General features: G+C 38.2%; 1 protein-coding gene across 6 annotated transcripts in view; it reads left to right on the top strand.

Annotated features, from left to right (window-relative positions):
• IMMP2L (inner mitochondrial membrane peptidase subunit 2) overlaps positions 1-25,041 on the top strand; it is a 945,432-nt gene extending 920,391 nt beyond the window's left edge. For all 6 annotated transcript variants that reach the window (XM_063667728.1, XM_054495032.2, XM_054495035.2 and 3 more), the window contains one exon: positions 24,542-25,041. In XM_063667728.1, the coding sequence (XP_063523798.1) occupies positions 24,542-24,661 (120 nt within the window). In that variant the 3' untranslated portion in view covers positions 24,662-25,041. The remainder of the gene's footprint in view (positions 1-24,541) is intronic.
• Positions 25,042-26,171: the final 1,130 nt, after the last annotated feature.

Below are 26,171 nucleotides of genomic sequence, written 5' to 3'. Positions count from 1 at the left end.
GGCTCAGCTGGGTGGTTTGTGTCCAAATCACATGGCATAAACTGGTGTGGCTCATGATAGAGCATCCACTTCCAACATGGCTTCTTCACTCAGGTGTTTAGTACCACAGTGTTCTTTCACCTTTCCGTCTCTCAATTTCCGTGTGACATTTCTTCTCCAGGGACTCTCAGTGTGGCTTGGGCTTCTCACAGTATGGTGATTTCATAGACACACTTCTTATATGATGGCTCTTTTCCAAGAGGCAAAAAGCAAAAGCTGCCAGGCCAGTTAAGTATTATGCCCGGAATTGGACAAAGCAGTCACACTGACCCATCCCCAGCCGATACGAGCAGATGAAGAAATAGACTCCACCTCTTGAGATGAGTGGGTGGAAAGATTACATCACAGAAAAGTGTGTGAGTAGGGATATATTTTTGTGGCCCTCTTTGAAAAATGTAATCTGCCACAGGTAGCTTATTGACATAAAGAAATAAGTAGAATTATTTACGTACACATGCTTTGGCTATTTCATCAAAAAGTGTAACATTTTTAATTTATTCTTTTAAAAGTATATTTCCACTCATTAAGATCTAAATTTTAAAGTAATTTGTTTTAAAATATATTTAATGCGAAAATTAATTCATAGGTCTGTTTTGTCAGCCATGCACATTTTGAAGTTCCCTCCTGAACTTCCTAAGTATTGTCTAAGGGAATGTCATTATTTATAACCTTTTATTTGTTTATGAATAAATTATTCATTGAGTGCCTGCTATGGATAATATGTTATGTTGAGTATTTTAAAAAACAAAAAAGATGACTTAGACATGGATTCTGCCTTTGAGGCCCTTATAGACATTTCAGGAAGATAGCACATATAAATAACGATAAATAAGCTGATGAGAGAGACATAGATAGAAGTGGGGGTAGAAGAGAGTCATTTTTTAAAAGCTTTATGAAAAAGCTTTATGGACAGTGTTGCTGGATGTTGAGAGATGGGTAGAATGAAGAGGTGGAGGTGGTGATGAAGAATAATACTTAACAGGAATAGCGGGCAAAATGTCATGAATACAGAGTAACCATGCTGGTTATACTGTGACCATTTCAGTTTGTTTGTATTTTAGCGAAGAAGTTCTCAAGATTTGATGGGCACTGAATTCACCCTGAAGAACTTGTATGGAGCTTGTTCAGGGTATGTGGTAGAGGAATATCAAGAGAGACGAATGAAAAAGTGGATAGATGGGCATAATACTGTGATGGTTCCTGAATGCCAGGCTATGCATCTTCTCTTTATATTAGTAGAAAGTGAAGAATGATTCAAATGTGTTAATCTTGAGAATGATCTGATTGAAGCCAAGCTTTAGAAAATTAATCTGGTACCAGTGTGTATAGCAGTTAGGGAAAAACAAGGTTGAAATTGGAGAGTTTTGTATTGAGGTTACTGTGTTCGTTCAGGGAAGAGGAAATCAGAACCTGTTCCTTGATGAGGGCAGTGAGGATGGAAGGAGCAGATGGATTCAAGCAAGAAAAAATCTGTAAACTAATTAGAAATGAGGGTGGTGAAGCAAAGACAGAGGTCTAATTATGGCTCTGAGGTTACAGTTGAAGCAGGCAATAGGGAGATCCCAAAATCGAGACACCAGGGCATGATACTCAGTTGAGACAACTAAATATGAACTGGTGTGATACCTGCATTTTGTTTGTATACTGAGGGGGATACCCTATTGGGATTGTCCAGCCGGCCACTGAGAAGAGAATCAGGTCTGGAGATCAGGAGAAAGGATAGGACTGGAAATATGGATTTGAGGGTTATTGGCAGTGTGGTAGGTGTTGAAACTATGGTGTGGATGAGTTTACCAAGAGGAAGAATATAAAGAGAGCAAAAAAATAGAGAAGACAAACCTAAAGAAATAGGTACATTCAGGAAACAGGGAGATAATTATAAATCAGCAAAATTGTATAATGTGCTCAGAGTGCTAGGAAGATAAATAGGGTAGCTACTTATCTTTTGCAGAGAAGACTTTTTAGCAGGTAGTGATCAGCAGGGTTAAAGATTGCAGAGGGAGATGGAGACTAAAGACAAGCCATGGAAAGTGTTGGTGACTTTTAAGAATTCAGTTCTGTCACATATTGAAAACAGAATCCAGCAAGGCTTAAGGAATGAGTCAGTGATCAGAAACTGGCAACATTTATAATGCAGTGTTATTTTCCTAGGAAAATTCATACTTCCAATGGACCTTTTAACTGCTATTGAAGAGCTGAGAGAAAACCAAGAAAATATTGCTCATTTAACTAAAAGCAATTTCTTTGTGATCTGTCACACATGTAATTTAAAGCAACAACGGAAGTCTTCCATTCTTCTTTTGTTCATTACTGCAAATGCCTCTACCAGAGGCAAAGGTCTCGTAGGGATGTTACCTTAATCCAAAGGATTTTATTTTTATTGAGTTCATCTTAGTACATAGAAAAGCTCCTTCAAAGCCCAGCTTTATGTCAAAAAAAATGAAACATAACAGCAACCACATTTTATTGCTATTATAGATAGATTTTCTAAGAAGAAAATTGGTTGGGACAAAATTTTGCAATCATTTTATACTTATGATAAACCAACAAAAACTAGTATCACCAGCTAACCAAAAACAATTTTTCTCAAGGGCATAACTCCTAGTTCAGCACCATTAACTGTTAATAATGGGATATGATATAATGCAACTATTTTCAACACCTTATTTCTTGTTATTATTGTTGTGTAGTGCATCAGGCTTAATCTGTACCTGACTTTCTATGGGGCTGCCATAGCAGTTAGTATGTAGCAGAGCACTGAGCTAGTGCTTTGCAAATTATACCATTTAATTCTTGTGGCAGTCTTGCAGAGTTGATATTGTTATTCCCATTGGACAATGAGGAAAGGAAGAATGAAAGAAATGAAGATACTTACCAAAGATGATGCAGCTATTAATTTTCTGGATCCTAACCTAGTTTTCTGACTCCAAAGCTTGCGCTCTATGTGCTCTATGACTGATGCTCACTCCGCTCCTGTTTCTTGGACTGTCTGTACATTATGGTGCTCCAGGAGCATGGATGCTGTACAATGGATGCTGAACTATCAGGATTTTTTTTATGATTAGAGACAATATTCTCTATTTGACCGATGGATTAGTTTGGGTTGAGACATCCCCTTCCCTCCCAACCCTTAATGAAAATTTATTTAAGATAATGAAGAAGTTGTCTTTTCAGCTTTAAGGAGATGTAGAAAAGCAAACTGGAAAAAAAAATTAAAAATCACTTGAAGGAAAAGGAAAATTTGGAACTGTTGTTTCAAATGCGAGGTAGCACTGGATACAGTAGGTTGAGTGTGGCCGGAAGTGTTTGTGAAAAGACTTCATCCATAGGCAGGGCAGGTTCTACTCCTGTTGCTGCATGCACATCTTGTTCCATTCCACTTTGGTAGGGAAATGGATTGATGGCAGTTTCTTAACACTGGGAGAGGGCACAGAACATGCATGAGGACAGCAGTGCCAAATAAAGTGAAACCTTCATCATCGGCCCAAATCTCTGTTTCTCTTCACAAGGCAGTGAGCATTTCATTTACACAGGGGCTAACACACCTCACTCTTCAGACTGAACCTTTGACAATTTAACATCATCCCTAGGTGTAAAAAGCATCAAGAGTTTTAACAGTCAACCTCATCTGTTTGTCTGACCAAGATCAGTCAAAATTTATCACACAGCAGAATTATGTGATATATTGTAAATTAAGAAAATTTACAAATTAGAGCCAGCACTGAACTATCTGAGTCAGTGGAGTAAAGTTATATATAATCCATACCAGTGGGTAATCTCAAGGTAATTTGTAACATTGCTCTAAAAAAATTAATTTGTATCTGTCATTATACTTGCCTTAGGCTACCATTAAAATGATCAACCTTTTCTCTGGCATATACATAACCAACATATGAAAAAGAATTAAGACTTATTGCTGTTCAGTCTATTTTAGGAAATAACAGCTTGGAATATAAAAATTTTTGTAAATAAACTGCTCTCAAGTAGTCAGTCCATAGTTAGCCATGAGGAATTTCTTCTGGTTTATGGTAGCTCTACCAGTTTTATTTTATTGCTACTATGTTATATTTGACATGGCTCATCTGTCATTTTATAAATTTCAACTTTAAATAATCTACTATTAACTTTCAGACAATAACTGTGCACATTCAAAATCAAAAGACTACATGTTATTTACTCTTGGCAATTTCAGTATATGGAAATTCAAATGTCTTACAGAACATCCCAGCCATAGCCTTGTGCCAGCATGTTTATTGATTGAATGTTGAATGACCCTAAACAGATTTCTCTGAATTAACTACTGTAGTCAAAGTAGAAAAGCAAGATAACTATTATTTGTAGGAACTCAAATCTGAAAAAGAAAAAATCACAGAGTCAATAGAAAGCACACAAAGCTGGAATGACTCCATTAACTTAATTTTTCCTAATGTAACAACAATGAGGTCTATATATTCAGGGACTAAATATCAATACTAGGACTGACACTGGACTAATATGCCTTTAACATGATCACAGTAACATTACTTTTTAGTCATTCAAACTATGCTTTATTAACAAGATGATTTCTCAAGAGGACAGATTGAGGCTTTACAAAAATTAAAAGTAGCAAAAATCTGTATGATAGTTTAAATTTCTTGTCTTTTGCTTTAATTCACTTAGTAGTTGATGTGATAAAAAGTGAACAGATAGATCATAATATTTAAAGTAAAAGTTTTACAATTATTTCTCAGAAATGATACATATTAGCCACTTTTGGTAGCGTCTTTGTTTCACTAAACAAAAGTTTCTTTCTCACCAAAGTGGTATTAAAAGCTTGTGAAATTCATTTAAAAGTCAGCTAAAAATTATATAAAGCATTGCACTTACCCTTCTGAAAGCAAAATGTTCATAAAGTAACATTTATTTCCATTAGAGGAGATATTTTAATTAAGCTACTGAGAGGTTTTACATTATATATTTAATCTATATGAGTCATATGCATATGAACAGATGTATAACTGCACTACCTGAACATAATTTTCAGGATTTTAAGAAGTATTATCTAGAACTTTATATGTTGTATAGATCCAGTAATAAAAAAACCCCAAATAGCTGCAGTTTTAAAGGTAATGTTAGAAGTATTTCCCCTACTCATCTTTAACTGCTGTATTTTGTTGTGTGCTAATCTCAATGCCCCCCTTTTTATAAGCAGAGCAATGCTTCTCTACTTGTGCATAAGTCTCATGAGCTCTGATTTAAGGGTGAATGTGTTATTCTAGTCAGTAATTCAAGAAAAATGCGTTGAGATTGAAATCCAACTTTCCTAGTTTGGCATCCAGGCCCTTCATAAATGTTCCTGTGTTCTGTTTCATTAGATGAATAAATGAAACTGGAGAAAATGTGGATGTAGATTAGACACAACTCAGCAACTGATTGGATATGGGAGCTGAGAAAAGAACAAGGTGATGGGGGGATGATCATTGCTTCTCACCTGCCTGGAAAGATGGTAATGCCGTGAACAGTCACGGGATCACAGTACAAGGAGCAGATTTGGGAAATGATAAATTCAGTTTTGTATTATTGAATCTGAGAGTCCTGTTGAATGCCACACAAGATATCTTGCATGCAGTTGGAAATTCTGTGCAAGAGTTCAGGCAAGTTTATTGATTCTTGCATGTAGTTGGTAGCTTTCTAGCATTGCCTCCGAAATGCTGTGTTCCCCCAGGTGTCTGCCCTTAGTGCTCTTGCTTTCTTCTCCTTCCCTCTGTGAGCACTGTGTTCCCATGGGTGCAACTGGGTAACTCCTGAATCTCTAAGTTCTACTTCACACCCTTGCCTGAACTCTTGCACAGAAATTTCAACCGCATGCAAGATATCTTCTGTGGCATTCAATAGGACTCTCAGATTCAGTAATACAAAACTGAATTTATCATTTCCTAAATCTGCTCCTTGTACTGTGATCCCGTGACTGTTCACGGCATTACCATCTTTCCAGGCAGGTGAGAAGCAATGATCATCCCCCCATCACCTTGTTCTTTTCTCAGCTCCCATATCCAATCAGTTGCTGAGTTGTGTCTAATCTACATCCACATTTTCTCCAGTTTCATTTATTCATCTAATCAACTGACAAACACTTTTGAGCTTCTTTCTATTTTATATCATGTATTTGGAATACGAGACAGTGCCTGCTTCAAGAAGCTCACACCTAGTAAGACAGAAAGAACTAAATAGGCCATCACTGCCCAGTATGATAATTATTAGTTAGAATTATTCACAAGCTGTTGAAACTGGGAAGAGGTCATGGAAGCCTTCCAGAAGGAGGTGGCATGTAGGCACTGTGTGGAAAGGTGAACAGGGGTTATCTAGGTAAAGAGCAAGAGAAAGCCTTCCGGGAGGCAGAAACAACAGTATGTACAAATGTCCAGAGCTGTGAGAGATCAGAGTGTGCTGTGAGAGATCTGAGAGTTTTCAAGGAGACCTAAGAGTGATTCAGGCTACAAGCTGATGAGTGCTGAGAAATGAAACAGAACAGAGGAACATTTATGAAGGGCCTGGATGCCAAACTAGGAAAGTTGGATTTCAATCTCAACGCATTTTTCTTTCTTCTTTTCCTATGTATGATCATATCTTTTGTCAGCAACATCACAAAAAACTCCTGACTATTCTCTTGCTGACCACTCCCTTGCCGTTTTTTTTTATCTTCAGGTTGCAGCCAGAGGTCATGTCCCCAATGAGAACCTGTCTTTCTTCCTGATCCTTCAATGGCTTGAATTACTCACTAGATTACTCTCAGTTCCTACAATCTCTTCTCCACTTCTGCCAAACACATTGCATGGGTCAAGCTTATGACAACCATCCTCCTCTGTGAATTATAAGCCTTTTAAGGCCTGATTCTGTGTCTCACACAGCTTGGTACATTTATGAAATAGAACACCTTGCAATGTGCTTTGCATGTAGTAGGCCTTTGCATATCTGTTGTGTTGAGTAAAAAGAGTCTAACCACATTTCTTTATTTTTCAGGGCCATTTATGCACATTGATATAACCAAGTTACTGTAATAATCACTAGTTTTCTTGTTGCCCTCAGCAAGTGTTCCTTACAGCCCAGTGGCTTGTAACATGCCCTGCTGCTACAACTCAGAACAATTCCAAAACAGAGTGACATGGCTGTGTATAAACCTTCATGTGCAATGTTTATTTGTTTTTTTCTGCAGAAAATGAAAGACCTCACTTTTCCCTAGGATAATAGCAGGTGTAGAAAGCATGGATGCAGGGCCCTTAACAAAATTACAATTTCTCGGGTTCTATACCTGATTTCACTGATCGGTATAGTGAAAGGGTTTCAAATTAAGAGCCAGTAATAGGTTTTGAAGTTCCATCTCTAGCTAACTGAGTGACTCTGGGTAGCATTTCTGGGCCTCAGTTTTCCCACCTGTGGAATTGGGAATTAGGGTTAATTTCTAATCTCCTTATAAACATTATTCTTTCACCACTATTTCCACATCAGCCTACCAATCCGGCATCTCAGTTTCAAACAACCCAAACCCATTCTCACTTTGTTTTGTCTTTTTTCTAATCCTTACTAATTTTAGCAGATGCCATTAGAAGAATATTGGCTAGCTTACAGAAAAATTGCAATGAAAACTAGGCTTGGGAATTTCACAGCTAGCAACACAGCACACCACTATGCCACTCCACAGGAGCAAGGCAGGGAGGATGGCGATTGGTATTTCTGGACACTTTCTGTCACTCATGTCTCTGCCAGTAATCACTCCCTTCATGTTCATGGTCCTAGGTGTGGGCATCTGATTGGCTGGGCCCTGGTCAGATGCTTCCGCCTAGCTGCTGGGAGTGGAGAAAAGGAATATCTGGATCATTTTGCTGGAGGAGTAGGCAATAGAAGAAGACATTTATTTTCACGGACACTTGGACAGACATGCAGCCATCATTAAGACTGGTGTTGCCAATTGTGCCGTGCCCACACCTGTGATGTTCTCAATGAGGTAAATCTTGCTTCACCATGTGCACATTTAAAACTTCAAGCACATGCTAGATCTGTTTCTTCTTGAGAAGTCAGTTTTTCTCAGGTTTAGACCACTTTTTCCATTACCTTTTATTATGCTTTATTTCGTCTTCAACAACACAATTTTCTGGTGTAAATTAAGAACTGCAGTTATAGCTCTGACCGCTTGAAGTGTCATTCTAGGGTGAGGAGACAGGCAGAGTGGAGTGGATCACTCATCTGGCTCATCATTCACTTGCAGACATGTAGCAATAGTTTGGAATCAGGAATTTTCTCTGGCCACAAACAACTTAGAACAGATCTTATATATGAAAAACACAGTTGAGAAAAATGATAATTAACAAAGATAATTTTAAGGGTGGCCTACCTATCCAAACCTCTATGTAATCTAAGTTCTTATCATTGGAATAAATTAGGTGTCTAGAAGATTACATATAAGACCAAGTCACCTTAGTCTCATGCAAAATAATATTCACCAAATTGCCAGCAACTTGAACTCTGTTTCTGCCTTTTTTGGGGAAACCTAATGTGTGAATATTGTTCGTTATGATACTTAGAGTGTCCTGTACTAGACCCTATGTTAGAAATGTATTGCAAAAATTAAATCAGAGAAAACGTTAGTCTCTCTTTAAAAATGTGAAGTGTCCTCTCATATGAGAGCTGTGTAAATTAGCCTGTTGTCTTCTTCACCAGATGTGGTGCTAGTCACAGCAGCTATCTTGGTCTTTGTAGTTGTTATTTTATTTATCTTCTTTCATTTCTGGTTGTTTATTTTCTAAGCCTCTCCCCTTTTATTTTGAAAGTAGAGACAAAAGAGGAAAGGGAAGTAGAGGGAGATGTTTAGATAGAGGCTGGAAGCCAGATAGCCACCCAGATGAACAGAGGTAACTCCAGCAGAGGAATAGCTGCATTCACCACAGCAGTGGGATTGGCAGTGCATACCAGATACCATGTCATCCCAAATCCTCTCTTAACCAATGGCAATCTAGTCTGTCTCAGTGGCTGCCTGCCCAGTTGGTCTAAATGTGGTTTAAAACAACATCATCAATTTTAAAGCCTTTCACACCTCTCCATTCATGTATTTATATGAACTGTTTTATCTCCAACATAAAAATAACATGTGGGACATCAGCTACTAGAAACAAAACAAGCAAACAATGAGACATCGGTTGGTAATGTCATCCATCTACCTTGGATTATTGTGAATAGTGTGAGCTATTAACTATCCAAATTATATTCAAGTATTTCATCACCTGCTTAATCAAGCTGCAAAATAAGGAGTTAGACCACTTCAACTCCAGTGATTTGATTATGTGGTAAAGAGACTGGTGCATAAACATCAATCCTGGGAAATTAATTCATGAAAATTAGCTGGAGATACCCCCAGAGGCCTGTTTTGTATCTGTTTTTGCATAAAATGTTGAACTGTCTACTTACTGAGGGTGTCTTGAGGGGACTAGAATGATTATGCATGATTCCGTAGTTATCTAGAGAGAAGCATGAAGAGGCTATGAAGTGACCTGAAAATGCATTCTGATTAAAGCTAAGTCTTGAACAGGAAAATTGCTTTGAAATGATTAAAGTTAAAATTGTTGGTAATGAAGGAAAACACTTGTCCTAGAATGAGGCCTTTGAAAGAGAAAGTCTCATTTCGAATCTCTTCCAAACCATAGGGCTTTGCTTTTAAATTGCAAAATATTGCATTGTATCAACCTATCACATTATCTCACCTTTGAAATTAATGAAAGATTAGGAGAATGTTCTAGATAAAAATCTGGCAAGGGATATCATGGGTGAAGATCTGCCCTTAGGAGAGTGAAGTCAGCAGCATCCTTTAGAGCTAACTTAGATGAATCCGCTCAGTGGAGCCTTTCCAAGGCTTGGCCACAACCTCTACTCTCGGGGTATTTGGCTCCTTTGTATGTCTAGCATGCCAGGTTGTAGTTCAAAACTTTGTTTAAACATCTGTCTTTCCCACCAGATCATGAGGTCCTAAGGGACAGAGATCGTGTTCATTACCTTCTGTATATTTCCAGCATCTAGTAGAGTGCCAATCCCACCTAGGATTGAGCATATATCTCTGATTACATTTATTCTCTTTGGTAAATATTCACCTTTGCTTATATTTAAAGATGTTAATATCGCATCTGAAACTAGGAAACTTATACTACAGAATTCAGACTTTTTAGCTGTTGGAAAGGTGATATCAGTATCTATAAACAGCATATTTAAACTATGTCTATGCCATATGTAACATAATACCCCCAGCAGAGACTGGGGCAGCTTCTAGAATCAAGCACATTAATATTTCTGCAGCCAGAAGTATGAATTGGCATACTCTGTGGGATAAATAGACTATAATTTTATAGCAGCTCAGGTCAGGTCAGATTTTGCTACCAGAGGGTTACAGAAAACTTCATATTTTTGGAACTCTTTCGATTTTAGAATTGCTAGTAAGATACTGCGGACCTGTATTATATCTTCAGTTAGGAAAGAGTTCTTGTCTACAGGAAATATTCCTAGGTGCAAGGGCCATTACTCTTGTGAGTTCAGGGAGGATGAAGAAAATGATGCTGGGTCTTTCTGCACAGTGGCGTGCTTCCAGAACTATCACTATTGCTAGGGTCTCACAGGATGGTGATACCAGAGGGGGCAATCTCAGTAGCTCATTTCCCACAAAAAAAGCTCACCCATTGTGCCACCCCTGACTCTGTGCCTTTTACCTTATCTGCTGCTTCTTCCTCCCTGTACTAACCTATCTATCCATTTTTTTTCCAGAGCCTCCCTTCTCCACTCCTCCATTGCTTTCTATCTGTATTTTTTTCTTTTATCCTTTTTGGCTCACCAAAGCTTAGATCGTAGGAGTTTTGAGGCTCTTCTTGTTTGCCTTCAGCATAATTCTTTGGCACGTGATGCTCACATACCTCATTCACCTAAACAAGCAAAGCTTTGCTCTTATCAGGTTGTCTTTGAGTGCATATCAGTCAGTGCTTACGTGGAATGGAAGCATTCTGTGTGCATGCCTTTGTTTTATTAGGAGTAGTGTTTATCTGTTCTGTATGCTGTGTAGATAAGCATCGTAGGAATGTGTGAGTGGATAATAGGCTAATACTGTTCTCTGTATGAACCTAGTCTCCTGTATCCAAAAATGTTGGTGAAAAAATTCAAATATGGATATGTTAATCCATGTTTAAAAATAAAGTAGATAGCATCATTTATATGCTTTAGTCTTTTTAAAAAAATATCTTTTTGATAATTTTTAACAGTGCAATTGCTCATTTTTCCATGTGACATTTGGTTTTGCCTGCCTTTATTTCTAATTCTGTTTGATTTACTTAAACCATGCATCTGTTTTGCTGGTATCCACAAGAAATCTCAATGTTATGCTATTTTATTAAAGGAATCATTTTGTTCTTCTCACTTTTTCTTAGTCTCTTAGATTGCTTTTAAAGTTGTGCCTTTATTATGGTTGTTATTGTTCATGTGTAATGTTGACATGAGCAAAAAATGGTGACCAGAGAGGTGGGATCAGGAAAGCAGTGTCTCTGTACTGTCAAGACATCCCCTCCACTTGTTGCACTGCATCATGTTGAATGCGTGACATCACAGTAGAAGCTGCAAGTGAAGTCCTGTGCTTCTTGTTAGTGACCTTGCTCTGTCTTTGACACTCACAGCTCTGGTCTCAGCGGTGATTATAAGGGCAACATCCCCCTTTGTGGTACCCAATCCAGAAAGAACTGGGGCATGTTGTCAGTGCAGTACCAGGAAGTGTAGAATTCCATATTCTACCTTTTAAAAATACTTTTGAGACTATCTCACAGTCCTTTGTAGGGATAGATTGCTGTCAATCCATTGTGGTATATCGTCAGTGATTATGGAAACCCTCCTGTTACTTAATACTGTCTTCTAAAGAACTGTAGATGTTTCCATTAATGTAGGTTAAGGAATTTCCTTGATGCCCAGATAATAAAATACAGCATTTCCAAACAAGCTTTCCTCCTTAATTCACTCATTCAGTAAATGCTTATTGCTGACAGGTAGTTCCCAATCTTGCTCAAAACACTGCGCTAATTTATAATATAGAAAAGGTGAGCTAGAACCTCTGCCTGTCCCATCAGAGACATTATAGGGTCTAGAGTATAGATCAGGGGTTGGTGAACAATGGCCCTCAGGCCAAATACAGCTCGCTGCCTGTTTTTGTAAATCAAGTTTCATTGGAACAAATGTTATATTCGCTAACATATTGCCCATGCCTGTTTTGTACTGCAAGTACAGAGTTGAGTAGTTGCAACAGAGATCATACGGCCTGTAAGCCTAAAATATTTACTCTCTGACCCTTTAGAGAAAATGTTTACTGACCCTTTCTATAGAGATGGAAACATAAATTATTACATAACGTCACAGAAGAAACAGTACCTTATTATGGGAGCAGCATGAATTTTGAACTATGCCTATTTCAAATCTTGCTTCTATCATTTACTAGCCTTATAGCCTTCATCAGGTTATTTAGTAATTCTGAGCTTTGTTTTTTTTTTTTTTTTTTTGCAAAATGCAATTAGTAATATCTATACTGCAGGTTTAATTTTAGTAGTAAGAGAGGTTATGTATATATAAGGCCCTCAGAGTATAACAATAGTCAATAAATGTTCACTTGTCAAAATAATGGGATGACACGTAAGTAGGATGACTATATATCCTAGAGCCACCTTGGTTTACACCTACTGTCCCAGTTTAATTATTAATAACCCCCTTCACTCTTAAGTGTCCTAATTTGGGTAATAGATTGCATGGTCACACTATGCTTAGGGAATTTCTTAAAGTTTCATTTGTGATTATCTTATTTTGATGAGGTACCAAATTTATTTTAAAACTGTAAGTTTTATTTAAAACTTATTTTAAAGCTGTAAGTACTATGATAAGAAAGTAAATTACTTTGTATTGGTCATTGCTGACCTAACCACACAAATGTTTTGGTTCCTATATTATTAAACTTTGTTCCTTTAAGCAAGAAACATTTATTAACCCAATAATAATGTTTTCAAAATCTCATTAAGGAGACTCAGAAATAACTAAACCAGTGAGAAGAAAATCGGTTTTCTGATGCGACAACCTTGTAGTAAGAGGCCCAGGAGGAGTGGGTTCTGCCTTTGATGAAATACAATTGCATTTAAGAAGAGAAAAACTATGGGAGAACTGAGCCTGTTTTTTTTGAGCCTGATAAAGGATGTAGCCACCACTATGCTCATTTTGTTCATTTGAATTAAGTTGGGGCCTGAACCATTGGTTTCCCCTTTAAACAAGGACCTGAAGGTAGGGATCACTGGCAGATAAGTTATGTTCCAAAAGGGGTCACCACTTTTGATGATATCTCACTAGCCTTATACTCACCACTAGCCTTATACATTCTAAGAGAAAACACTGGGTGATAGCTGTGTAATCCTCTGGATCCAAAGGTGGGAGGTCAAGAAAATAAGAGTTGTGCTACTTTATAAAAAATATATTTAACTCAAATATATTGATCTTTATATTGGGAAGAACTGGATATTGGGGAGACCATATACCAGGCCTTGATTCCTTGGTCAGGAACAAATGGATATGAATTGGAGTGGCTGGGAGGGACTCCATGGAAGAGTCAGGACTGAATTGGGTCTTACAAGAGAGATCCAGGGATCTAAGGAAGAGGATTACAAACTGGAAGGACAACAGTAATCAGAAGCAGGCAGATAGATATGGTTTGTCCTGTTGTAGGGGCTCTGGAGAGGCCCTGAGAGTAGAGTACTTGTACTGAGAAATCATGAAGATGAGTTTGGAAGGATGTGACTGTGAAGGACCTTTGATATCAGATTGGAGAGCTGACATTTCTTTAAGCATTGAGAAATCAGTACTTATTTTAGAACAACATTTCAAATTTTGGATATTGTTTCAGTTCGTTTTGACTTTCAAACATAATTGTAGGTAATTTAATACTGTAGAATAAATATCATCTGACTGCTGCTTTGTTTATTTGGAAATTTCTCTCCTTACGCTGCTAAGTAAAATTCATCAAAATATTTTATTTGCTAAAAGTGCAGGTTGTTTCTCCTGCTTACAAAATATTTTAATCAAATGGATTTAAAAGTGTTGTGCTTCACCTCATTCCTCATACCTGACATTGATCATCTTCTGACACTGGCTCTAGTTCTGACATGGTTTGGCCGTGTCCCCACCCAAATCATATCTTGAATTATAGTTCCCATAATCCCCATGTGTCATGGGAGGGACCTGGTGGGAGGTATTTGAATCATGGAGGCGGTTTCCTTCATGCTGTTCTCATGATAGTGACTGAGTTGTCATGGGATCTGGTGGTTTTATAAGGGGCTTTCCCCCTTTTGCTTGACACTTCTTGCTGCCGCCATATGGAGAAGGACATGCTTGCTTCCCCTTCTGCCATTATTGTAAGTTTCCTGAGGCCTCTCCAGCCATGCTGAACTGTGAGTCAATTAAACCTCTATCCTTTGTAAATACAGTCTCAAGTAGGTCTTTATTAGCAGTGTGAGAATGGCCTAATACAGTAAGTTGGTACTGGGAGTGGGGTTCTGCTTAAAGATACCCCAAAAAGTAGAAGTAACTTTGGAACTGTGTAACAGGCAGAGGTTGGAACAGTTTAGAGGGATCAGAAAAAGACAGGAAAGTGTGAGAAAGTTTGGAACTTCCTAGAGACTTGGAGGGCTCAGAAGACAGAAAGATATGGGGAAGTTTGGAACTTCCTAGAGACTTGTTTAATAGCTTTGAGCAAAATACTGTTAGTGATGTGGACAATAAAATCTAGGCTGAGGTGGTCTCAAATGGAGATGAGGAACTTGTTGGGAACTGGAGCAAAGATGACTTTTGTTATGCTTTAGCAAAGAGACTGGTGGCATTTTCCCCCTGCCCTAGAGATCTGTGGAACTTTAAACTTCAGAGAGATGATTTAGGGTATCTGCTGGAAGAAATTTCTAAGCAGCAAAGCATTCAAGAGGTAACAGAGTAGAAAGTTTGGAGAATTTGCAGCCTGATGATGCGGTAGAAAAGAAAAACTCATTTTCTTGGGAAAAATTTAACCCAGCTGCAGAAATTTGCATAAGTAATGAGGAGCCCAATGTTAATTGCCAAAACAATGAGGAAACTGTCTCCAGGGCATGTCAGAGACCATCATGGCAGCCCCTCCCATCACAGGCCTGGAGGCCTAGGAGGGAAAAATGGTTTCATGGGCTGGGCCCAGGACCTGCCTGCTCTAAGCAGCCTCAGGACATGGTGCCCTGAGTCCCAGATGCTTTGGATTCAATTGTGGCTAAAAGGGGCCAAGGTACACCTCAGACCATTTCTTCGGAGGGTACAAGCCCCAAGCCTTGGCAGCTACCATGTGGTTGGGCGTGCAGATGCATAGAAGTCAAGAATTGAGGTTTGGGAACCTCCATCTAGACTTCAGAGGATATATGGAAATGCCTGGATGTCCAGGAAGAAGTCTGCTGCAGATGGGGAGCTCTCATGAAGAGCCTCTGCTAGGGCAGTGTGGAAGGGAAATGTGGGGTTGGAGCCCTCACACAGAGTCCCCCCTGGGGCACTGCCTCGTGGAACTGTGAGAAGAGGGCCACCATCCTCCAGACCCCAAAATGGTAGATCCACTGACAGCTTGCATTGTGCACCTGGAAAAGCTGCAGACACTCAACACCGCCCCATGAAAGCAGCCAGAAGGAGAGGTGTTCCCTGCAAAGCCACAGGGACAGAGCTGCCCAAGGCCATTGGAGCTTACCTCTTGCATCAGCGTGACCTGGATATGAGACATGGAGTCAAAGGAGAATCATTTTGGAACTTTAAGGTTTAATGACTACCCTACTGGATTTCAGACTTGCATGGGGCCTGTAGTCCCTTTGTATTGTCCAATTTGTCCCATTGGAATGGGTGTATTTACCCAATGCCTGTACCCTCATTGTATCTAGGATGTAACTAACTTGCTTATGATTTTACAGGCTAATAGGCGGAAAGGACTTGCCTTGTCTCAGATGAGACTTTGGACTTAAACTTTCGAGTTAATGGTGGAGTGATTTAAGACTTTGGGGGACTGTTGGAAAGACACGATTGTGTTTTGAAATGAGAGGACATGAGATTTGGGAGGGGCTGGGTGTGGAATGATATGGTTTGGTTGTGTCCCCACTTAAATCTCATCCTGAATTGTAATTCCCACAATCCCCATATGTCATGGGAGGGACCTGGTAGGAGGTAATTGAATCATGGGGTCAATCACCCTCATGCTGTTGTTGTGATAGTGAGTGAGTCTCATGAGGTCTGACGGTTTTATAAAGGGCTTTCCCCCTTTTGCTCAGCACTTCTGCTTGCTGCCACCATGTGAAGAAGGACATGTTTGCTTCCCCTTCTGCTATGATTGTAAGTTTCCTCACAGTAACTGTGAGCCAATTCAACCTCTTTCCTTTATAAATTACCCAGTCTTGGGTATGTCTTTATTAGTTATTAGCAGCATGATAATGGACTAATACAAGTTCTGAACATCTTTTTTTTTTTTTAGCTTCTAAACAGAAATGTATTGCTCACAGTTCTGGAGGTTAGGAAATCCAAGATTAAGGGGCTAGCAAATTCAGCGTCTGGTGAGGGCCCCTCACATGGTAGAAGTGCCTGAACATCTTTTTAAAAATGTCGTTCCTCCTGCTAATAGTCTTGTTCTTCCTGATTCTCTTTCCTGTGTTTTTTCCTCTATCCCAACTCAAGGCTCTTTTGCATTTGCTTGTCCTTATCTTGTCCTTGCAAGCCTTTCCCTCAAGAGAAGGTGAAACTACCTGAAGCCAAGAAATGAAAGAATGTTAGGTAGACTATAGGTTTGTGGAAAGGGAGGGGAGGGAACAAAAGCCACACACACCTGTCCCCCTGGCATCTGAAGGAAAGGCTGGGCTCATGAAGACTGTGTCTACCAGATGCCAAAATAACTTCTCAGTGGAGCCAACTCAATCAAAGACAGGCAATTCAGTGCAAATTTAGTCCATGTGGTTCGTTGGCATTGTGTGGGCAAAACAAACCCATTAACTGATATCCCGGATCACTTTCCAGCCAGTAATTTTGGTGTTTCCTAAAACAGAGATTGCTAAAGTGGGAAGCAGGAATAGTCGAGTAGTGAATACAGTGATCCATGGGAGGCAAGAAAAAAATATTAGAACTACTATTTGTATCTAAAATAAGAATCTAAGCCATATTAACATTTGATTTTATGGATTGTTAATAGCATATATGTAATTTTAACATAAATAATAAAGATGAATCCTCAAATTTTCTGCTGATGCATAATCAAAACAGTTTGGTGACTACTATTCTAGATTATGAATTTCCAATCTGTGGGCTCAGTGCCCTCCCACTCTACCATAGGGGCAAGTTTTTACAAGAGTTCTATTAAGACATGTAGGTGAACTTATCTTCACATTCAATAGATACTGAAAATGCAATGATCTGCTCAAGGTTGCAGGGTTCATTTAATATGCTTTTGCTATTGTGTTTTGAAATTTACTGTAAAAGTAACTTTCTTATACCTGAAAAATGTGAATCCATTGAAGGAGACACAGTTACACGTGGGACACAAATAAGTAAGGAGAGGGGAGAATCAAGTTCCAATAAGATGTTAGGTTGGTTGTTCAAAGTATTTAACCTATTGGAAGAGTTATTTATACTTAAGCATCTCTCTCTTTTTCTTTAAAGCAAAAATGGTTTTGTTTTTCTCTCAACATATTTCTTTGTTCCCCTATTTTGAGGAGTAAGTATTAGGACATTTCATGGACCTGACTTCTAGCACAGTGTTGTTTGGGTTTTTTCTTTTTTTTTTTTTTTTTTTTTTTTGAGACGGAGTCTTGCTGTGTCACCGAGGCTGGAGTGCAGTGGCATGATCTCGGCTCACTGCAACCTCTGATTCCTGGGTTCAAGCAATTCTTCTGCCTCAGCCTGGTGAGTAGCTGGGATTACAGGCAGGCACCACTGCATCTGGCTAATTTTTGTATTTTTAGTAGAGACGGGGTTTTGCCATGTTGGCCAGGCTCGTCTCAAACTCCTGACCTCAAGTGATCTGTCCACCTCGGCCTGCCAAAGTGCTGGGATTACAGGCATGAGCCACCACACCCAGCTGCACAGTGTTTTTTTAATTCATGTGTGTATTAGCTTGCTAGGACTCTCATAACAAAATACCACAGATTGTGGCTTAAACAACAGAGATTTATTTTCTGACAATTCTGGAACTAGAAGTCCAAGATCAAGGGTTCAGTATATGTTTGGTTTTTTTCTATAGTCCCCCTCCTTGGCTGTTGATGGCCACCTTCTTGCTGTGTTCTCACATGACCTTCTCTGTGTGCACATGTGCTTCTGGTGTTTCTCTGTGTGTCATAATCTCCTCTTCTCATAAGGTCACTAATCCCGTTGCCTTCAGGCCTCATTTTAACTTAATTATCCCTTTAAAGTTTCCATATCCAAACGCAGTCACATTCTGAGGTATTAGGAGTTAAGACTTCAACATATAAAGTTGAGGGAACACAATTTAGCACATAACAATGTGTACTTACTTATTGATGAGTCTATTTTTTTCAGGAAAGAATGTGGGACCTAGCAGTATTGAGAAGCAACTATATTAGGGCAACTTATTCTGATTTGTCAAGGACAGTCCTGATTTATTTTTATTATCCTGACTTAATTAAAATAGCACCCCCTTGGACTGCCAGAAGTGTTTCATTTGGATGATGAATGATATGGTGATCCTGATAGAAAGCTTCTAGAACCAGAGTTCATGTATTTGAGTCTCAGCTCAAAAAATACATTGCTGCACCTAGACTACCTCGGCTATGAAATAGAGGCAGTAACAGTATTTACCCCATGGGTTATTGTGAGAATTAAATGAGTCAGTATGTGTAAGTCATTCAGAACACTGCCCCGCATAGAGTAAGCACTGAGTGTGTAACACTGAGTAAGCAAAGAGCAGGAAGATTTTATTTGTCATGTGTGATGGTGAATTTTATGTGTCAGCTTGGCTGTGCCAGTGTGCCCAGATCTTTGGTCGAACATTATTCTGGATGTTTCTTTGAGGGTGCTTTTGATTGAGATTTACATTTAAATTGATCGACTTTGAGTAAAGCAGATTACTCTCTGTAATGTGGGTAAGCCTCTTCAATCAGTTGAAGGCCTGAATAGAACAACAGGATGACTTCCCCTGAGTGAGAAGGAACACACCAGCAGATCGTCTTCAGACCTCAACTGCAACATTGACTCTTCTGGTTCACAAGCAGTCTGCCTTTGGACTCGAACTGCAATGAACTGCAACTTTTTCCTGGGTCTCCAGTCGGCTGACCCTCCTTGTCAGATTTTGGACTTGCCAAGCCTCCACAATCACATTTGCTAATTCCTTAAAGATAAATCTCTCTCTCTCTCTCTCTCTCTCTCTCTCCCTCTATATATATATATAGATAGATATAGATATATATATATAGATATACACACACATACTGTTGGTTCAGTTTCTCTGGAGAACCTAGCTAATACAGCCAATATGCAAGCCAAAACTGTATCTGAAGGATAACTTTTAATTTTTACAAAGTTCCTGTATTTCTGGATTTTTATCTCTTTCTATATTCACTATACTCTTTGCCTGCCTGTAGACATATCAATTTTAAAAAATGAAGATCCATGACAAGACACTATGGAGGATGAACAGACACTCTCTCTCTATTATTCTCAGTATTAAAAAAAGAAACCCTGAATTTTACATTCCCATACCATGTTTTGAAGCAATATTGATGCTATCTGATAGAATTCTCATCATTCATCATTGTGAAGATGAATTATTTTTTTCAGGAAGCAAGAGTAGTAGCCTTAATAAATGTTTAAAATAAAAGAATTCTAAGATTGGTTTTGGTAAAATGAGTGTTGATTAAAAAAAAATTGAATCACTATGCCCAAAACTGAGTCCAAAGCTAAGCAGGCAAGCAGATATATTGGCAAGAGTTCAGCCAAGTTAGGAGACTGGCAAATCACCCTTATGAAAAAAGTTAAACATCTTGAGCAAATAAAGGCTTGAGGTACATCTGAGTAGCAGCTATCACATTTTAAAAAGGGTTATTGTAGAAGAGATGGAGACCAGCTGTTTTCCAACTCTGCTGAGCTCAGATAAGAACAAAACTGGATAAAAACTGCAATATGACAGATCATTTAGGTCTAGGGAAGTATTTCCTGGCAGTTAACATAGATGGAATGGTTTTTTAGGATGTTCTGGAATACATTCAAGGGATTCTTTAAAGTTGATTAGGTTTACCTTTTCGAGACGTGAAACAAAGTGGAAACTACAGATTTAGGTTCCCCAATTGAGTAATCAGCAGAATCACTAGGGTTAGGTGGGGTGAGGAGACTTTAAAAAAAAACACAGACTTCATTTCTGTGAAGTGATAGAGGTAGCTTCCAGGATATACTGTTGAGAGTAAAAGCAAGGTGCACAAGAAAGTATAGCATGTTACCTTTGGTATAAGTCTAAAAGGGAAAAAGGAATATGTATGTATCCTTATTTGCTTTTTTTCCTCTTCAAAAAGGAAACACAGAAACAACAAACCAGAAACTAATAAAATTAGTTACCTATTGGGGATGGGGTGGAAGATGGGAATGGGATTTCTCTTTGTATACTTTTTGTTTTAGTTTCCTATTGCTGATCTAATACATTCCCATAAATGTAGCTCCTTACAACAACACAAATGTACTGTTTTACAGTTCTGGAGGTCAAAAGTCCAATATGGGTCTCACTGGGCTAAAGTTAAGATGTCAACAGGGCTGCATTCCTTCTGAAAGTTCCAGAGGATAATTCATCTCCTTCCTTTCTCTAGCTTCGAGAGGCTGCCTGCATTCCTTGGCTCATGGTCCTTTTCTCCACCTTCAAAGCCAGCAGCACTGCATTTTCAAATCTCTTTGAATCTGACCCTTCTGCCTCCTGCTTTCACTGTTTAGGACCCTTGTGATTACATTCAGGCCCATAAAATAATAGAGAATATTCTTGTTATCTTAAGGTCAACTGGTCAGCATCTTAATTCTTCTTTATTCTCTAACATATTCACAGCTTCTGGCAATTAAGATGTGGACATCTTTTGCCAGGACAGTGGCGGGGAGGCATCATTCTGCCTACCACATCTTTAAAAAATAATCTTAACTTTTGAATGATGTAAATTTATATATATTCAAAAATAAAATGGAATCAAAAATGGGTAACAAAAGCAAACTCTAAAATTGAGTATAAATAGAAACAAATAAGCCTACCTCTATATCAAACAGTAACATAACTATACTGGGGAGAAAAAAAAGAATTTATTCCAGGCCAGGCGCAGTGGCTCACGCCTGTAATCCCAGCACTTTGGGAGGCCAAGGCAGGTGGATCACTAGGTCAGAAGATCGAGACCATCTTGGCTAACACAGTGAAACCCCCTCTCTACTAAAAATACAAAAAATTAGCTGGGCGTGGTGGCAGGTGCCTGTAGTCCCAGCTACTCAGGAGGCTGAGGCAGGAGAATGTCATGAACCTGGGAGGCGGAGCTTGCAGTGAGCCAAGATCGTGCCACTGCACTCCAGCCTACAAGTACACCCTTAAAATAAGATATATTTTAAGGACTAAAATAATTACACAGAAATCTTAATTTGTACTCAGCAGATTTATTGTTGGTAATGGTTGTAGTGTGTCACCTTGAAACTATTTTGAGTATATTTTAGGAAAGTATAAATAAGTAAATGTGTTAATGTTGTGGGGAGCCAGGGTGATCACTGTGGAAGAAGGGAGATAAAATATGGAGTGCAGAAGGTGAGGGAGAACTTTGTGGTATTGGATTTTTTATGTGTATTCCCTGAAATGGCATAGAATATTGACACCCCAGGAGCACTGAGCACACCTAGTACCAAATCTTGGTTTCTAAGTAGTATTCCTTGCTAAAAGAAACCAAGGCACTTTAAAGAAATATCTGATCTCAGGGGAACAGGTATAAGGTGCAAGGTAAGCCTGTAACAACTAATAGTGCCAAAAAGTAAGGTAGTGCTAAAATACTGATGAAGACGTGTCCGAAGGACACATAGAGCTCCCACTGGCCAAACTTAAGACATTTGAGCATCAAACAGATAAATAAAAAGTAGTCACAGATTTTGACTTAAAAAAAAGACTTCTTGATATTACAATAGAGGCAGGGTGAAAGGGAAAGCACTTTTTTTTTAGAGAACAATGCCAACTAATAAATGCAAAAGAAGGAATCGATTTGGAAAATCATTATTTTTGTAATCCCTAATGTAATAAGTGATTCAGACAGGATCATCAATGAATGTTAACACAATTAGATGAAATATAGCTGGCATATAGGATATTTACATTATTACAAAATATCTCACAGAGTTATTAATTACAGAAGGAAAAAGATTTATTTATGATGGAGAAATCTAGTCAATATTGCCTTAAGGGATCAAACTTGGCATCACAACAATGAGACGCACCGACATTTTGTACCTCCTGATTTGATGGTACTTGACTCTAGTCATGAGGGAAAAAAATCAAGCAATTTCAGATACAGGACATTTTATAAGGTGGCTTGCCGGGACTCCAGATTAAAAGAAATTAAATGTAAACCGAAGCAAAGAGATGACCACCAAATGCAATTTGTGACCCTTGATTAGACCTTGAATTTTTAAAATAATGGCTGTAAAAGACATCACTGGGACAACTGGAAAATTTTGAATATGGACGACGTAATAAGTAATATTGTATCTACATTAAATATCTTGTGTATAATAATGGTATTGTGTTCATATATGAAACGGTCTTTGTTCTCAGGAGATATAGGTTGAAGTATTCAGGGATAAATTTAGCATGATGTCAACAACTATTAAACAGTTTAGAAGAAGTAGCTATGTATATGTAACATATATGTACATACACATAAAATGAGAAAGAAATGAATGCAGCAAAATGTAAATGCTTACTTTTGATGGTAGCTGTTTTTTGTACCACACTTTCAAATTTTTTACAGGTCTGATTTTCAAAATAACAAGTAGAAGAAAAAAAAACCTTTATTGAGCCCAAGGGCTTCTTGCTACCCTTCGTGCTTATTTAGTTTGTATTTCAAGTTGTTGTTAAAAGATTTTTCTTCTTCTTCTTCTGTGTAAACAATGTGTTTTTGATTATCTTTTTGGAAGCCTTCCCTGACATCCAGCTCCATCTTCGAGTCCCTAGACAATGTGATTTTTTTTTAATACATACGATAGCAAATAGAAGAGATTTCTTGAATTCATGTGATAGCAAATAGAAGAGCTTCAGTGAAAGGAATGTTTTATGTTAATCTCTGTGGAAGTCCAATTTATAGGAAAAACATTTGAAAATAAAATGGTAAATAAAGTGGACATATAGTATTACTTTATAACTGGCACTCAGTAAATATGTGCTAAATATGAGTGTATTTTGTAAGCTTCTAAATACCATTAAAATATCACCTGATAGTAACTATACAACAACAATTTTTTTAAAAACACAGATTTCCAGGCCCTCCTTCAAACCTGTTGAAGGGTAATCTCTTAACATAAGACCCTGATCTGCCTTTTAAACAAGTTTGCTATGTTCTCCTGTTTGCTGAAATTGATGTCTTTAAGAAGATTTAAGATGTTTAAGGGCTCCCTTCCTGTCTTTGGGCTCAGGCTTAAGTCCTCCCCCTCACCTCCTCTTCCATCCTCACCAATCTCTGCTCGCCTCGGCTGATGGGGATTCTTTACCATCTGCCATGATCTATATACTTTATTATTTTTCCTCGCTACCCATCCCACTTTGTTTGCTTTCTCTTTGTTTTCCACCTCTCTCCATGAGTACTAGATCCGTGTTACTCAGTGTACTCTCCATGGAGACAGCCCACCCAGTCTCACACCTAACTCCTGCTGCTCATCTAGTAGGTGGGACAATGTTTTTCACAAAATATATGTATTTTTTAGGACTCTGTGATTTTTCCATAAAGAGAGTCTCTCTAGGATACCAATGACTCTGTGGGAAACTCTGAGAATATACACCAGATTTATGCTTCCTGGGTCTATGCAAATAGGCTCTTGAGGCTAATGGTTAAGATGGTGGAATCTGGAGTTAAACTGCTTGGTTCTAAAGACAGACTAACCGCTTGGTGGCTGTATGACTTTTGGCAAGTTTTTTAACCTCTTTGAGCTTTGCTTTCTCATCTGTAAAAGGGAAATACTAACAGAACCTACCTCAAATGGTTTTTGTGAGGATTAAAGGAGTTTACATACAATAGCACCTAGAAAAATGCTATATAAGTGCTTACTGTTTTTTTCTTTGTATTTCAATGGCTACAAAATGTGTTTACTATTTTTTTTTATTCATCATCACTTTTCCATGGAATCTTAAACCTGGATTAAATTCTGCTTTCAAGCTATTAATAATGATTCTTATAAAATGATCTCTCTATTGCTTTCTTTCTGTTTCTCATGAATTCAGGTTTCCCTAGGACTTCTGCATGCCCATGCCACACATATCCTGTGGCCCCCGGAGCGCTGGCAGAAATTGGAATCTGTTCTTCCTCCAGAGCGCTTACCAGTACAGAGAGAAGAGGAATGACTGCATGAATCTACCTGAGTTGCTGGCATTGGGAGGCCAGTTACTGGAGAGGAATGGAAAAAAGAAGCCTCCAAAAGGGAAAAACTTCTGACAGTATGATGCTGTGCGAGAAACATTTACAGCACATTAAGACGATCTGTATTATTAAATAAATAATTTTCAAATGTTAAAAGTATTAAATGGCACCTGATTTTGTGTTAAATTTTAGTTCCCTGTTGTTTAATGCCCATAAAATATGCAGACCTTTGGGAATATAAAAATATTGCACCCACATGTCTTAATGGGGCTAAATTTCAGATTATTTGTTACTTATTATATTGATTGTTGGGTTTTGATTTTGGTGCTTGCTGCTGAAATAAATTGAAAATATTCAATAAAAATGATGTATTTGTCACTTACTGTTAAGGTAGAACAAGAAGGAACACATATTATACATATAATGATGGGAATTATATTGTGATTTGTAGTATCTACAAAGCAGTAACTGCCAGTTAGGAAGAACAGTAAACAGTGATGTTAAAATAAAACAATGATTTGCTAAGGTCCTGTTTTGAGTATTTAAATCTCATTGAGTACATCCATTAATGAGGAATTTCTTATCTCTTCTGAAAATAAGGAATTAAAATAATGGAGAACCCATTCTATCGATACTTGCATACAGTCAAGCCTTTCTTATTGGCCCTTTTTAATCCAACATTTCTGAGTGATCTCATGCCTATTCACAATGATGGGTAAACCCCTTTATCTGCATTTAGTCATGCTATGTGTTTAAAAGTTCTGAGTGAAATAGAAGAAAAAACAGTCCAGATCAACCACGTTTGATTTTCTTCCCCTAATTATTTCTCAGTATTCACGTCTGCAATACTGAAATCACCAACTGCAAAGTTATAGTAGAATAATAGAGTCTGTAGTTTGTATGGATAAGGGAGTAAATTCCCTGCATCTAAGTCTGTGTTTATGAAAGCTTCTTTTTCTCCCATTGGTTAGAGGTTTGTATTAGCATAATCACATTCAACAAATATTAATGAGCACTTATATACTAATGTATATACTAATGTTGGACAGAATTTTTTTTTAAAGCAGATCTGCCTAAAATTTTTCTGTGGCTCTTCATTGCCCTTCTCAATTCTTCAGTTCCATTTTCTCTTTTTCCCAACTTGAACTTCATACCCTGGCTTTTAACTGCAGTTTACCAAATACTGCTATTTCAAAACTTGTAATTTTTTTTCTTTCTTGGCAAAGTGCCTCCTTTGGAATTATGTGTAAAATGTTTAGTGCATAAGGGTATTGACCCTTTACTTGCTGGAACACAGGAGGGTCTATGGGTCATATAAGAGGGGATTGGGAGTACTAAGGGGAGGTAGAGTGAAGAACAAATAGACAGGTGCTGGTAGTGGCTGCTATTTACCACTGGTATAGAAGAGTTCAATATTTTAACAGTTTACCCCATTGGCTATCAGCCTTGCTACCTTATTGACTACCTGTGCCATTGTTACTCAAATTCATTCAA

Source organism: Pongo pygmaeus, chromosome 6, assembly GCF_028885625.2.
Source record: "Pongo pygmaeus isolate AG05252 chromosome 6, NHGRI_mPonPyg2-v2.0_pri, whole genome shotgun sequence".
Taxonomy (NCBI): Eukaryota; Metazoa; Chordata; class Mammalia; order Primates; family Hominidae; genus Pongo; species Pongo pygmaeus.
The sequence above is the reverse complement of the archived record's forward strand: the minus strand, read 5'-3'. Positions and strand labels throughout refer to the sequence as shown.